Source organism: Corythoichthys intestinalis, chromosome 20, assembly GCF_030265065.1.
Source record: "Corythoichthys intestinalis isolate RoL2023-P3 chromosome 20, ASM3026506v1, whole genome shotgun sequence".
NCBI classification, from domain to species: Eukaryota; Metazoa; Chordata; class Actinopteri; order Syngnathiformes; family Syngnathidae; genus Corythoichthys; species Corythoichthys intestinalis.
In genome coordinates this window covers 20,423,268-20,437,909 of record NC_080414.1, presented here as the reverse complement: position 1 = coordinate 20,437,909, position 14,642 = coordinate 20,423,268, and the positions used below count along the sequence as shown (strand labels likewise).

General features: G+C 38.2%; 1 protein-coding gene across 1 annotated transcript; it reads right to left on the bottom strand.

Annotated features, from left to right (window-relative positions):
- Positions 1-2,145: 2,145 nt before the first annotated feature.
- On the bottom strand, positions 2,146-13,750 carry LOC130908501 (uncharacterized). The gene is made up of 7 exons (XM_057823968.1): positions 13,606-13,750; positions 8,636-8,780; positions 8,457-8,564; positions 8,245-8,389; positions 5,447-5,595; positions 5,234-5,373; positions 2,146-2,732 (listed from the first exon to the last, which is right to left on the bottom strand). The coding sequence occupies exons 1-7, from the start codon at positions 13,748-13,750 to the stop codon at positions 2,569-2,571; spliced, it is 996 nt and encodes a 331-aa protein (XP_057679951.1). The 3' UTR covers positions 2,146-2,568.
- Between the last annotated feature and the right edge of the window lie 892 nt (positions 13,751-14,642).

The window sequence follows — 14,642 nt, the reverse complement described above, 5'->3', positions numbered from 1 at the left end:
TAACAGAGAAGATAGACGGAGAGACTTGAAGTTCTACCGTATTCCGAGAGACCCGGAGAGGAGATTGAGATGGACTGCTGCAATTCGACGAGAAAACTGGGCTCCAAACGATTACCACAGATGATGTAGTAGTCATTTTATATCTGGTAAGATGCATTTAATATATATTTAGAGGGTTTTTGGCTGACAACCACAATTAAGATCATTGCGAGGCTAATCACCGACAACATACAGTTTCAAATTCAAGATGCTTATTTCTTCCACCATCATTACATTTTGAATAATGTTTAGCTGGTACCAAGTGAAAGAAGCTGGCCTTGTCTACGGATCATCAGTTAAACAGGTGTGTCCAAACCTTTTGCAAAGGAAGCCAGATTTGGTGTGGTAAAAATGCGGGGGGCTACCTCGGCTGATTTACATAGAGCAATATATTTAAACAAATTTTAGCAAGCCCTTCTGTGTGTCACATTTGCTTTATTATTTTTTTTAATTCATAATTTCAATAGTCTCGTCTTTGTGGCGTTCTCTTTCGACACTCGGGCTCTTGCGAAATACTGCTGCTGTGAAATTAAACTAGCTTCAAGTTGCTATAATTTCTCGCTGCGTATCTTCCGTAATGTTGTACATGTCAGCGTGTCTTGTTCGGTAATATCATTATTGCGTCACATCGAACTCTTTGAAAACAGCGACTGTCTCTTTGCAAATGAGGCAGACACAGTTGTTGCGTGTTTTATTGAAAAAATAGTCCAATATCCACCTATCCTTGAAGCGACGGCCATCGCAGTCAACTTTTTTTTTTTTATTGATTGTCGGCATTTTAGAAAATTGGAAGTAAAGGGTCACACCGGGTAATGTTGCTTAGAGTGCTGCTCTTAAAGTTTTTCAAACTTTCGTGAGAATAGGCTGATTTTGTGTGGACAAGATAGTTGTGGATATCAGGGTAGCAGATGTCAAGCAGAGAGGGCGAAGACAGCGGGTCGAAAAATATCGATTAAGGCATCAAATATGGATCTGGCGAATGGATAGACTGAAGCTTTTCCACATAACGCCTTTTATGCAACACATCCAATGAGTTTACAGCGTCTGAAAGCACCGGGGCTTCCATGAATTGCACTATAAATTGCACGACAAATTGAAACCATTGAGAATACGGATAAACAAAGACGGACAATATGGCGGCCGGATACAGCGACACGTCATTCTGTGACGTTGGTGAGTAGGGTCTATAGGACTTCATTCCAGGCAATGATCTTGATTGAAAACGGAAAGACTTTTAAAACTGAAGGACAACAAGGTGGACGTATTCAAAAACATTTTTGTCCAGACGAATCGTCGCATGGATTTCATGTACATTGTATAATGTTAATTATTTAAATTGGAATTATATATGTAGTGTGTCTGTGTGTGTTTGTAAATCTGACTTGAAGTCAGTGCCTCACTTGTTATGAACCTTACCGCACATCACTGATGTATATCCATTGGCCTGTGCTAACTTATTTAGCATGTGGAAGTCTTTACGCGTGTATCGGTCTTGTTTTTGTCAACGACGACGAAAATATTTCGTTGACGAGCAATTTTTTTAATGGCGATGACGTGACGATGACAAGTTAAAAACATGTATTGGGGGACTAAAACATAACAAGACATGCCAGTTTTTGTCTGACGAGACGAGAACGAGATGAAAAGCTGTCATAGTTTCCGACATGAGTTCACAATGAGTGACATTTTCTTACCGTATGTATAGTTCGCGCGCATCGTAGCAGTGTTTGGTCATGTCACTCGTGACATGCTGCTCTAGTTGCAGAACCATTTTTGGCCATCAATCCTAAATTGTGCACCTTTAACAAATGCACTGTGCTGGATTTGAGAATCTCTATTTACATACCACGAATAGTACTACACTGAAAATCACTGCACAAGGCAAGTAGGGGAAGTTTTTCTCCTTTAGTGGATCATTTTAATTTTTAAAGCCTCCTCGAGGTCATACAAAATTCATGAAAAAGTTTGTAATGGAACTCGATTTAAAACAGCAATTACATGGTTCCTGTATAAATATATACTGTACTTGCTTTTTGTGTGTTTGAATATGTTCATGTATAAAATGTGTTTGAATAAGTTTAAATGAGTTCAGAATGTTTGGGGAGAGGGAAATTCATTTTAATGCAGTCTTAGTATTTTTAACAAAGGTACATATCATTGAACAAAATTAAATGTGATAGGACAGAAGTATATTCTCTTTTAATCAAAAAGATATAAAGCAAAAAAATAGTATTCGAATATACATACAGATACAGTATATACACACAATAATGTCTGCTATTTCAAGAAATAAAATGATAAAGCATTGTTGACTTGTAAGCTCTTATGAAGTTATTATAGTGACCCTCGGTGGTAAATCATAAGCATTTCAACATGCGAGTGTAATATGAAATTATGCTGCCATCTTTTGGTGATTAACATGTAGTGCATAAATGAGTTAACTGACTGATAATGCTATCTCTAAAATGAAATAGAATGTTTAAAAAACCCCTAATGAACAGGGATCCCCGTATCATTAATACAAATATTTTACATTTTATTTTGTTGGTGCTGTTCCGTATCAACCACCGTCCCAGAAACTCCAAACGTCCTTCGTGACTCCATCGCAACGGGCCCACTAGCTTTGTCTGGGCACATGCAAAGGGTGATCATCTGGGCGACGCTCATTGCAATCAACAAGAGAAAGAGGCACCCTGTGAAAAATTGGATCATCACTTGCCACGTTTACATGGAGCCAAATATTCCAATTACAATCGGAATATTTGTTCAAACCGAATAAATGTGTTCCATATAAACACCTCATTCGGAATGAACAGGCCCAAACCGAATGGAATTTCATTCCGATTCACAGGGGTGGAATATTCCTTTTCCCAAACCGATTAGAAGTAAAATTATATCATGTAAACAGGGAAGCGGAATGGTGTCTGGTTGCATTCTTTCTGCGCAGGCTCCGTACTGACGTGGTGACGTCACTCGGTGACGTAAGTAACGTCACTTGCAACATGGCTTCCAAGCACACGCACAGCGCACCCACACAACTTTTTAAATGAACGGCGTATCATTCTGAAGTTTTGTTTCCACTCTAAAAGTTAAAACAGCAGCTGATCTGACGATCGATCTCCATGTTTTGCAACGTGACGCTTTGTTTTGATTAATCTGCGCATGTCAGACGGCAGTTGTCAAACGTCCTTTCAGAATAAAGGCAGTCACATGTAAACGCTGGATCGGAATAGATGAAGTGACATGTAAACAGCTGATGTGAAATTTCCATTCGGAATGATTTGAATCGGTATGAATAAAAGTCAGCATGTAAACGTGGCTAATGGCAGCCAATGAACTAGCATTGTTACATAAAAGAAAGCCTTGAAATCATAGTTAACAAATAGAGCATTGAAGCCGACCAGTGTGTTATGTTCTACTTTGAAGCTTCTGTAGTACCAGTGTTGTTTTCGTCAACAATGACAATAACGAAAATATTTCGTCAACGAACAATTTTCTCATGACAATGACGTGACGTTGACGAGCTAAAAACGTATCTTGGGAGACTAAAACCTAACAAGGTGGATACTGGTTTAGTCTAACACGATTAAAATTCGCCATAGTTTCCGTCATAAGTTCACATAAGTGTCATTTGCTTATTCTATGTGTAGTCAGCACTCATTGTAGCAGTGTTTGGTCGTGTGTGCCACTCCCCTGCCCCACACACGCGGTGTCCACTCCAGGCTCCTTTTGTGAAACACGTGCTACTTGGTAAGTTTTATTTTCTTATCTTGGATAGATATGCCATGTTTCTTTAGCCTTTAAAGGTCTGTGCTGAGTCATCATCACACACCAAATGCAACTTGTAGCGTTCGCGTTAGCATTAGCATTTAGCGTGTTTTGAGTGTCGTCTTAAACTCTTAAACTTTTTTTACATACATACAGTTTGTGGCAGGTTAGTTTACTTATTGAAAATAATGTACTGTTTTCCTGCTGAGTGTATATCATCATCACAAATATGGTGATATCCTTTTACACTCGACAATTATGTAGCCTACTCGTCTGTCAATGCTCATTCGAAATTGTTGGTAACCTTATATTTATTGATTTAATCATGGACTAAAAATGTTTTAAGTTTACGAACGAAGACATTTTTAGTAATTGTCGACTAAAACTAGAGGAAATATGTCTGAGCTTTCGGTGACTAAAACTAGACGAAGATGACATTTTCAAATGACTAAACTATGTCTAAGACTAATAAGTATTTTCGCTCAAAAGACTAGGATTAAGACAAAAATGAAAAAGGCTGCTGAAAACAACGTTGTTACGCTTATAATGCTATGTTATGCCATGCTATGATATGCTATGCTATGCTATGCCATGTTACGCTATGTTACACTATGTTAGGTTACGCTGTTATCTACGCTAGTTCATGTTTCGTTACTTTATGTTACATTACATTATGTTGCATTGTTGTGTGCTACATCATGGTACGCGTTACATTATATTGTGTTAAGTTGCATTACGTTGTGTTACGTTGTGTTACGTTATAAAATAATAATGTTAAAAAAAACAATATGTCCACATTAAAAATAATCAATTACATTCGCCTAAGATACAAAGAAATATTGATGCTATTGACAAGTTATCGTTAACTAAAACTAGATGAAGACGAACACATTTTGAAATGACTAAAATATGACAAAGACTAATAAGTATTTTCGCCCAAAAGAGTATGATTAAGACAAAAATTAAAAGGGCTGCTGAAGGCAACATTGTTGTTACGCTTATAACGCAATGTTATGCTATGTTATGTTACGCTATGTTAGGTTACACTGTGTTAGGGTACGCTGTTATGTACGCTAGTTCAAGTTTCGTTACTTTGTTACGTTGGTACGCATTACATTGCATTATGTTAAGTTGCATTACGTTGTGTTACATTCTGTTATGTTGTATTATGTTATAAAATAATAATAATGTTAATATAACAATATGTCCACATTAAAAATAATCTATTACATTCGCCTAAGATACAAAGAAATATTGACAAAGTTTTCGGTGACTAAAACTAGACAAAGACGAACACATTTTGAAGTGACTAAAATATGTCGAAAACTAATAAATATTTTTGTCCAAAAGACTGAGACGAAATTGAAAGGCACTGCTAAAAACAACACTCTGTAGTACCTAATGCTTTCAGCAGGATAGCACTTACCACAGTAGATCATGTTTCTGGAGAAGCCGTAGTGCCAGTAGCCTCTCGAGCATATTGCCGCCAGACCCAAAATAAGGATAATGTAAGTAGTGAAGTTGTAACGTATGTACTCTCTGAGCAAAAAGCTCTGCAAGAAGCACCTGATGGAAAGCAGAAACACCCCAATCATGACCAGTAATTGTGTCAGGTGAAGAAACTCAACTAGGTCCTTACCAAACCAGACTGCACACAAGGAGAATGGTGAGAATAATGGTGCTGACAAGAGGGTCCTCCACACCTGCGATATACTTCAGTGCAATACCCAGGTGTATCAGGGAGTTCAAGAAGCTCCACCCGAAGTAAAGACCCAGCCCGTTTTGTACCTTGAGGAGATGATAAAAAGATCAAGATTTTGGTCTGTTTGATTGCCACATCTCCTCTCCCAAAGTTTGTGTTGACCAATAGCTTGTGTTCCTACCTGGAACATAGATATCAACAATCTGATTTTTGACGATCATTTTTGAGCTTTTTACAAGCTTTCTAAAAAGATCCATTCTTTATGGGCCTCTGACCCTTATCTATATAATTTATGGAACATTGGCGCCATCACCCCTGACCTTTATTGTACTGCATAAGTAGTTTCTATCTGCAGTCTAAACATTGTGAATTCTGTGCTAATAAGCAACACTGTAGTATTTTCTCTCCGATTTGTGCAATTCTTACGATGGGTCATGAAACTTCAGGAAGCAAACCTTAAAGCGAAAACTTTTGAGTTCTGCGTTTTTTCACAAATCATTTGAAAATAACAAAAATGTGATCAAATTCACACATTGCATCGATAGGGCGTCATATCTCATTTTTACATTATGTGATAAGTGTCTGAAGGGAGCACTTGTTTACAATTTGAAACTTTATTTCACCTGTGAGTCAAAGCTTGATTGGTGTTGCAGTTTTGATTAGAAACAGAGTTCAAATAAGTTCAGTTGCTCAGTCATGTCAAAGTCTAAAGGAATGCCATTCGTTAAATCCTTAAGATATGAGAACTGCATGGGCGTCGCCAGACATATTTCACTGGGGCACGTGCCACGGTATAAATTTCACCTGCAAAAAAAAAAGAAATACTTTGCATTTTTAAATCTACATTCCATTATCTACAGAAATCGCCTATTTAATATGTTCATATACTCATATTACTCTATTCACTCAACACACACAATCTGCACATAGCTCCTCTTATGTTAATTTATGCATGTAACTTTGGCTGTGATAGGCGTATGAGTTGATAGTTCCGTGAAGCACTTTCAGAAGATATGCTGCGTTTATGTGTGTCTGAAGATCTTACTTTCCAAAGGGGAAAATCGTTCTGAGGTGTTGTAAAGTCGTAATGTGGGATAAAAACATTGTTTCCTAACCTGCTAAAAAGAACAGTAACCTATTTTAATGCCCCAGTAATCAGAGGTGGGTAGTAACGCGTTACATGCACTCCGTTACAGTTACTTGAGTAACTTTTTGAGAAAAAAGTACTTCTAAGAGTAGTTTTAGTAAGCCATACTTTTTACCTGAGTAGATTTGTGAAGAAAAAACGCTACTCTTACGTTGCTACTTTGAGCTACACAAGAGTCGTTACATTTTTCCTCTTTATTCTACATATTAGATTTTTTTTTTTTTTTCCCCAGCGGTGCTGAGAGTAGCGCTATCAATTTCACCAATGAGACGTCGCAACAATAATCACGACTACTGCATTACATCTATCTGATGCAAGCTTGTTGTTGAATCAGTCAATGAATCAAATTTATTTCTATAGCCCTTTACAAAAACCTGAAAGGCCCTCAAGGTGCTTTACAACAAAGACAAACATGGTTCATGATAAATAAAAGGCAGGGAAGTACTGTACTATGACATCAAGATAAACAAAAACAACACATCACGATAAAAGTCAAAACAACAAATAAATCAATTAGGGCTGTCAAAATTATCGCTTTAACGGACGGTAATTAATTTTTTTAATTAATCACGTTAAAATATTTGATGCAATTAACGCACATGCCCGCTCAGACAGATTTAAATGACAGTACAGTGAAATACCCACTTGTTGGTACAATTTATGGAGTTTTGCTGCCCTCTGCTGGCGCTTGGGTGCGACTGATTTTATAGGCTTCAGCACCCATGAGCATCGTGTAAGTAATTATTGACATCAACAATGGCGGGCTACTAGTTTATTTTTGGATTGAAAATTTTACAAATTTTATTAAAACGAAAACATTAAAAGGGGTTTTAATATAAAATTTATATAACTTGTACTAACATTTATCTTTTAAGAACTACAAGTCTTTCTATCCATGGATCGCTTTAACAGAATGTTAATAATGTTAATGCCGTCTATTTATCGTTATAATAAACAAATACAGTCCTTATGTACCGTATGTTGAATGTATATATCCATCTTGTGTCTTTCCATTCCAACAATAATTTACAGAAAAATAAGGCATATTTTATAGATGGTTTGAATTGCAATTAATTAATTTTTAAGCTGTAATTAATCGATTCAAATTTTTAATCGTTTGACAGCCCTAAAATCAATAAATTCTATGATCACATCAGCCTGTTCAATCACGTGGCATCTTTAAAGCACCGTCAAAAATGAAGTTTTTGACATAGAGCGCTGCCCTTAACGTGACTCTAAAGCACAGATTTAAACATCTTTTTATTTTGAATACTGTTGGCTGAAAAACAAAAAAAACTTCACTTTTTCTACAGTAACTTGTCTTTTGGTTTGATTATATATAATTTAAAGTGCTTTTTCTTACTTTTTACGATAGATAAGTGCTAAAAAACTTTTTTTTGCTCGCTGGCCAGTGCCCCGCTGGGCCCCAGTATTGTATTAGGTCTAGTGACGCCCCTGACTGACTTATAGCATGTGGTATGACTCCCACTTTGATTTATCTAAGGGACTGTTTGGTTTGTTAGGTACTGCTTTTTCTTAGCAACGGAGAACAGAATGGAAATGAATGTGTGCTTTTCTGTAGACTCACCCAGTAGCGAATCCATCCAACCCTTTTAGGGTCGTTGTGGAACAGCCAGGTTTTGAGCCGGTACAGGTTGCGGAAGGACAAGATGAGCATCCCAAAGCTGAGTAGCGTTTGAATCCACGACAGAATCACGGCTCCGAGGACAAAGCTGCAAATGGCAAACGTGAGGTTTCTAGCCTGCACCAAATATACAGTATGTGATTAACTCAACTCACCGCCTGTCCCAGAGAATCAAGCTGCCAACCCCGGCGCAGCACACCACGATCCAAGTTAGGTAAAAGAGCGGTGGAAGTATTTCTGGGTTGCAGTGATCACGGTTGCCTCTGTGCAAGGGAATTGCAATACCCTACGTAAGCTTTCGTCCAGTGCGGCTTTAATTGAATTTTCTGATTACCTCTTGCAAAGACTGTAACAAGCCGCTATAAGCCACCATTCACACCACATCACAACGATGAACCACAGCTCATTCGACCAGATGTCCATAGTCACTTCTATAGGGAAGGACTCTGACACGTTGTTGATGGAAGTCTGAAACAGAGCTAGAAAACAAACCTAAACTTGGAAAAGTGTTCAGCTCGACTCAATAGAAATGGTCCACCGGATTTGAACAATCGGTGCCAAAGAGGCGACAGAAACTTAAGGCAGACAGAAAATTACAGAGTTGGTCTGACCCCAAAATAATTGTTATTGTCATTAGCACACTGTCTTTGAAATGACTGTGTGTGCATTTCTTTGTTTTGTGCTGTGACACCTCATTCGTCCCAATTTCCTTCTACTTTGCCACATTATTTTTAGTCATTTCTTATTTGCTGTTGCTCCTATGCTGATTTTTGTTCCTCCTAATCTCATTTGTGTGGGAGTTGTATTTTTTTTCCATCATCTCCACTTTTGTTTTCCCTTTACCTACCTAACGAATCATGATGCTTGTAAGGATAGTTGATAGCGACCCAGCAGGCTCCTTGCTCTGTCTTTACCTCTATGTCTAATTGCCTTTTTATAATGTTTCTTGGAAGGGTCAGATCTGAAAAGATCATTCTCTCTGTGTTTTTGATATCGGTCATGAAATATATTTCTGATTCTGCTACACACTTGGGACCAGTGTTGTCACGAACACGTTACGAATTAACGCATTATTGTAATCTCATTACTTTCTTTCAGTAACGCAAGCAATCTAATGCGTTCATTTTTCCAAACCAGTAATCTGATAAAAGTTATTTTCCTTAGTGTCTGTTCATTACTTTTTTGTTATTGCCTCATAATGTTTGTAGAATGAAGAATACTGTAATCATGTATGAAGAGCATTTTGAATAGAAAATGTTGCTCTTGAGTTTGGGAGTAAGATCACATGTCACGTTTTCTCATTGGAGGACAAAAAAACAGGTCACGTGAATTACCATGCTGTGTGAGTGCCGAGGGTCGACGACCAACAAACATATAGACTAGCCACCTCGTCAGGATGCGAAAAATGAAAGAGGCAGGAGAGATGCCACAGACGGATGCATTGGCTCACTGGAAATACACCCATTACTTTACATTTTCATCCAGTAATGATGACAAAAATTTCTCCGTGCGTTGCAAACTTTGCGCTGGATCAAAAACACTGTCGACTGCTAAAAACTCCGCATTCAACTCAAAAAACCACTTGGAATTAAAACACAGTGCGACACTCGCATGCACTGCGAACTTGAATCAAAGCCTCCAGGTAACGAGCTATCAAGCACTTCCACAGCTTGTAACCAGCCTTTACGTACATTTTATCGCTATAGATTGTAACCATGACATTGACTTTTGTAGGAGGGCGGCAAAACATGTTGATGACCCTGAAATGCAGTGTCAGCAATAAAATGAATTAACAATATACAGTCTGTATATACAGTTAGGAGCAGAAGTGTTTGTACCCCTTGTGATTTTGCAAGTTCACCCACAGAGAAAATAGGTAGAAGTCTGAAATTTCAATCATAGATGCATTTCCATTTATAGAGACATAATCTAAAAAAAATCCGGAACTCGCATTGTATGATTTTTAATAATTTATTTGTAATTTACTGGGGTTCATAAGTATTTGTACCCCTGAAAAAATCAGTGTTAATATTTAGTGCAGAAGCCTTTGTTTGCAATTACAGAGGTCAGACGATTTCTGTTTGCCTGGCACAGCCAGACTATTCTCCCTGTATTTTTCAAACACTGTGAGAAATAGTCTGGGACCCAGCCCATTAACGGCCTCTCAAGCAAGATACAAAATCAACCGTCCAATCAGATTCGTTTAATTGCGTGACGTGTTCTTAACGAGTAACGTCACTCTTGCGCTCCGAAAGTCGTCTCTACAACAACACAGATGGCGAATGGGAGAGCCGAGAATATATTCCAATCGGCGGTAAAACCAGTTTTAAATTACCAAAAATGCATCAAAACGAGTCATTGACAACAGTCAACAAGGCTTGCGCTAGCCATGTTGAATAAAATTCTCCATTCTCTGCTCACGCTAATTACTTGTCGCTTTAACAACGTCACGTCTGTCCGTCGCTGATTGGTCCACTCCGCTGTCTGTTTGCTGTGGCTTGCTTCGCCTTCGGAATTTGATCCGCCGGACGGTCGCCAGACTCAATCGCTGGAACAGCGGTGTGTCTGGGAGACCAGGCAAGATTTCTGTAGTTTTGTAGTCCACGTTTTCACTTATGGAAACAGGGATTTTGGCCCATTCCTCCACATGAACCTTCTCTAGATCTGTCAGGTTTCGGGGCTGTCGTTGAGAAACACGGAAGTTCCAGCTCCATCCTAAAAATTTTTTATTGGATAGAGGTCTGGAGACTGGTTAGGCCACTCCAGAACCTTTATATGCTTTTTACACAGCCATTCCTTGGTCATTGCTTCAGATCATTGTCATGTTGGAAGATCCAGCCCCAACCCATCTTCAAGTCTCTGACTGACGGAAGGTGGTTGTAGCTCAAAATCTGATGATATATTTCACCATTCATCCCCTGCTTTATACAGTACAGTCGTCCTATCCCCTTTGCCGAAAAGCAGCCCCAAAACATGAGGTTTCCACCCCCATACTTCACAGTAGGGATGGTGTTTGTGGGATTGTACGCGTCCATCTTTTTCCTCCACACACAACGAGTGAAGTTTGAACCAAAAAGTTCTACTTTGGTCTCATCTGACCGCATGACTTTCTCCCATGACCCCTCTGCATCATTCAGATGGGCCCTGTCAAACTTCAGACAGGCCTTTACATATACTGGCTTCAACAGGGGAACCTTCTGAGCAATGCATGATTTTAAACCATTGCATCGTAATGTCCTCATGACTGTAGCCTTTGAAACTGTGCATCCAGCTCTCTTCAGATCATTGACCAGCTCCTGCTATGTAGTTCTAGGCTGAGCCCTCACTTTTCTCATCATAAGTGATGCCTCATGAGGAGAGATTACCCATGGAGCCCCAGTCCGAGGTAGATTATCCATCATGTTTAGCGTTTTTATTTTCTAACAATTGCTGCAACTGTTTATCTATTCTCACCCGGCCGCTTTCTAATTGTCCTGTAGCCTTTTCCAGCTTTGTGGAGCTGAACAATTTTTTCTCTGGTGTCTTTCGTCTTTTTGCCAATGGTAGCAGTTGGATTATTACTGACTGGGGGATGCACAGGTTAAGATATTGAGCTCAAACTGGTGGTGGGTGGGTGCTTACTTATGGGGTAAAGGTGGACTTTTTTTTAGGTAGACTGACAGCTCTTTGAGTGTCATAATTATTGCTGATTCTCAGGGATACAAATACATTGGAACCCAGTAAATTACAAACAAATCATACAATGTGATTTTCTTGATTTTTTTTTTTTTTTTTTTTTTTAAGATTATGTCTCTGCAAGTGGAAACTGAAAACAGGTTTTATATTCTACTTTCTTCAAAGTATCCACCCTTTGCTCTTATTACTTTTTTGCACACTTTTGGCACTCTCAATGAGCTTCAAGATTTACACTTGAAAAGGTTTTCACTTCACAGGTTTTGGCTTGTCGGGATTAATAGAGGGAATTAGTTGCCTTTTCAATGGGGTTGGGACCATCATTTGTATTGCATTGAACGAGGTGTGTCCACCTGAAAAGGTTTTCATTTCACAGCTATGCCTTATCAGGGTAAATAAGTGTAATTTGTTGCCTTTTCAGTGGGGTCGGGACCATCATTTGTATTGCATTGAATTAGGTGTGTCCAAACTTTTGGCCTATCCTGTAAAATGTATATATACATCTGGACACTGTTCGTGTTCAAGCCTCGGTTCAAGCTCAGTTGTTGTGGAAGCTTTTGGAAAGCTTAGGTTTAAAGAAATTCTAAATATCCATATTGCCTCCTCAGTTAAGTTTTGGCTGAGCAAGGCAAAGGACTGACTCTAAGGTGGTAGTCACATGATCCGTTCGAAAAATAATTTTGACCCATTATGAAATACTTTGTAGGATTGTTGTTCATTTCATTCATTTTTTGTTGTTTTATTGCTTTACAACTTTTATAGACAACATTTTAACGGCTAGGTCTTTATTGTAAAGGCGAAGTTCAGAATTTTTGACATTATTATTAACATTTATTTGTGATAAATAAATACCCGAACGCTTCCCCTCTGTTGTCTGTTTTTGGGTCCAGGCTTGTTGTCCGCATTCGTGGACCGTAACACCATTCGTCTCCCTCACGCACGCTGGACGGGAGCCAAAAAATACTTGTTTGTTCATTTAATCCAGCAACAGACTACTCCACCGAGCGACATCCAAAAACGTAAACAAAAGAGCAAATGGGATCCAAAAACAGAGAGAGTAAAGAGAGATTAATTGATCAAAAAACTGTTTGGCTGTATTCCTGCTTCTGCCTTAGCGCGAATGCCTCGCACAGAGAGCCATTTCCTCATATAGTATATCGTATGACGTCAAAGATAACGTCTCAAGCCAGTTCCACGAAATCTAAACAAACAAATTACAATTAACCTGAATAATTAACTAAACGTTATTTCAGCTCCTACAACTTGTGTGATGATTTTCTGACCAATATATTGTTATTGTATAATTCTGATGTGATACAATCATCATTATAAGCCTTGAATCACAAATCGTATCATGAGGTAGGTTCCCATCCTTAATGTCAACTGTACTCTGTTTTGATTTGTGCTGACTTATAAAAGAATTAGTTAACCTTGTAACACTCAAAATTAATCAGTCAAGTTTCTATCACGTTTCTTGTTTAAATGTAAGCTGAGATATGTTGTAGCTCAGCCATATCCCTTTTGAAGACAAGCACTGTAGAAAGTGGATAGATTGATAGTTCTCAAATCAACAACATACTATTTTTTATCGATCTGACCGTGTCAATAAATCATAATAGAGATGCGACTCACCATTGGGCACGGTTTCATCCAACGCAAAAATAGAGAGAATGTCACAAGTCAGTTGGGCAATAAAGGCCAGGACGATGCTCCCGACATGGAACCGCACATGATGCTTGCTTCGGGGCACAGCTGCGGATGGCGTGTCGGTCAGCATAGTTAATCCAACGGCAACTTAGACGATTGCCAATCCGCCAGAACTTTTAATATATACAGTAGTCGAGTTTGTAGTGTACTTTGGATGGGCACATGTGTTCTTTGATAGCTTTTTGTTGTTTGATTGACGTAATTATGACTCCCTGCTGATAACACCACTCACGTTTGAGTAATACAAACTGCTGTGCTGATAGTAGAGAACAAAGTATCCCTACATCTGCATTAAGAAAATGAATAAAGCGCAAATAAAAACACAGGTAGCAGAGGTCAGGGTGTTTTTTTTAAATTTTTTTTTTAAAATACAGTATAGAAATGAGTGATTAATTAAGTCATTCATTGCTATTGACAATAATAGACATCAAATCCATTGGAACTTGGATGGCTGGTATTGCGTGATCGAGCTTTGTAAATAAAACAGGAATGGATTAATAATAATAACAATAATGATGTGAAAATGATCAAATTAACGTTTTAATTGATTTTGAATGGTTAAAAATACGCTAATACTGAATACAGTTGCATAATACACCCACTGATACTGACGTCTGTTTAACCTGGACCTCAGCTAAAACAAATATGAGAGCAACAAAGAAAAATAATTTAAAAAAAAAAAAAAAAAGAAAAGATAACATGGATTATGGCTGAAAATTTGAAGTTGCTGCTAACCTGCCAAGCTCAATAGAAAACAAAAAAAGATGCAGTTTTGACTTTGGACCTTCTTATTTCGAGTATACAAACATGTTTTCTTTGGCAAGGTAAACCCTAACCCAATCTGTGAGGGGATTAGTCTGTCAGTTTCTTTGTCAAGTGATAACATAGTGAAACCACAACACAACAATGTTTGACGTGAGTTAATATTGTAAATTTAAAAATTCCTAGATCCTTACATAATA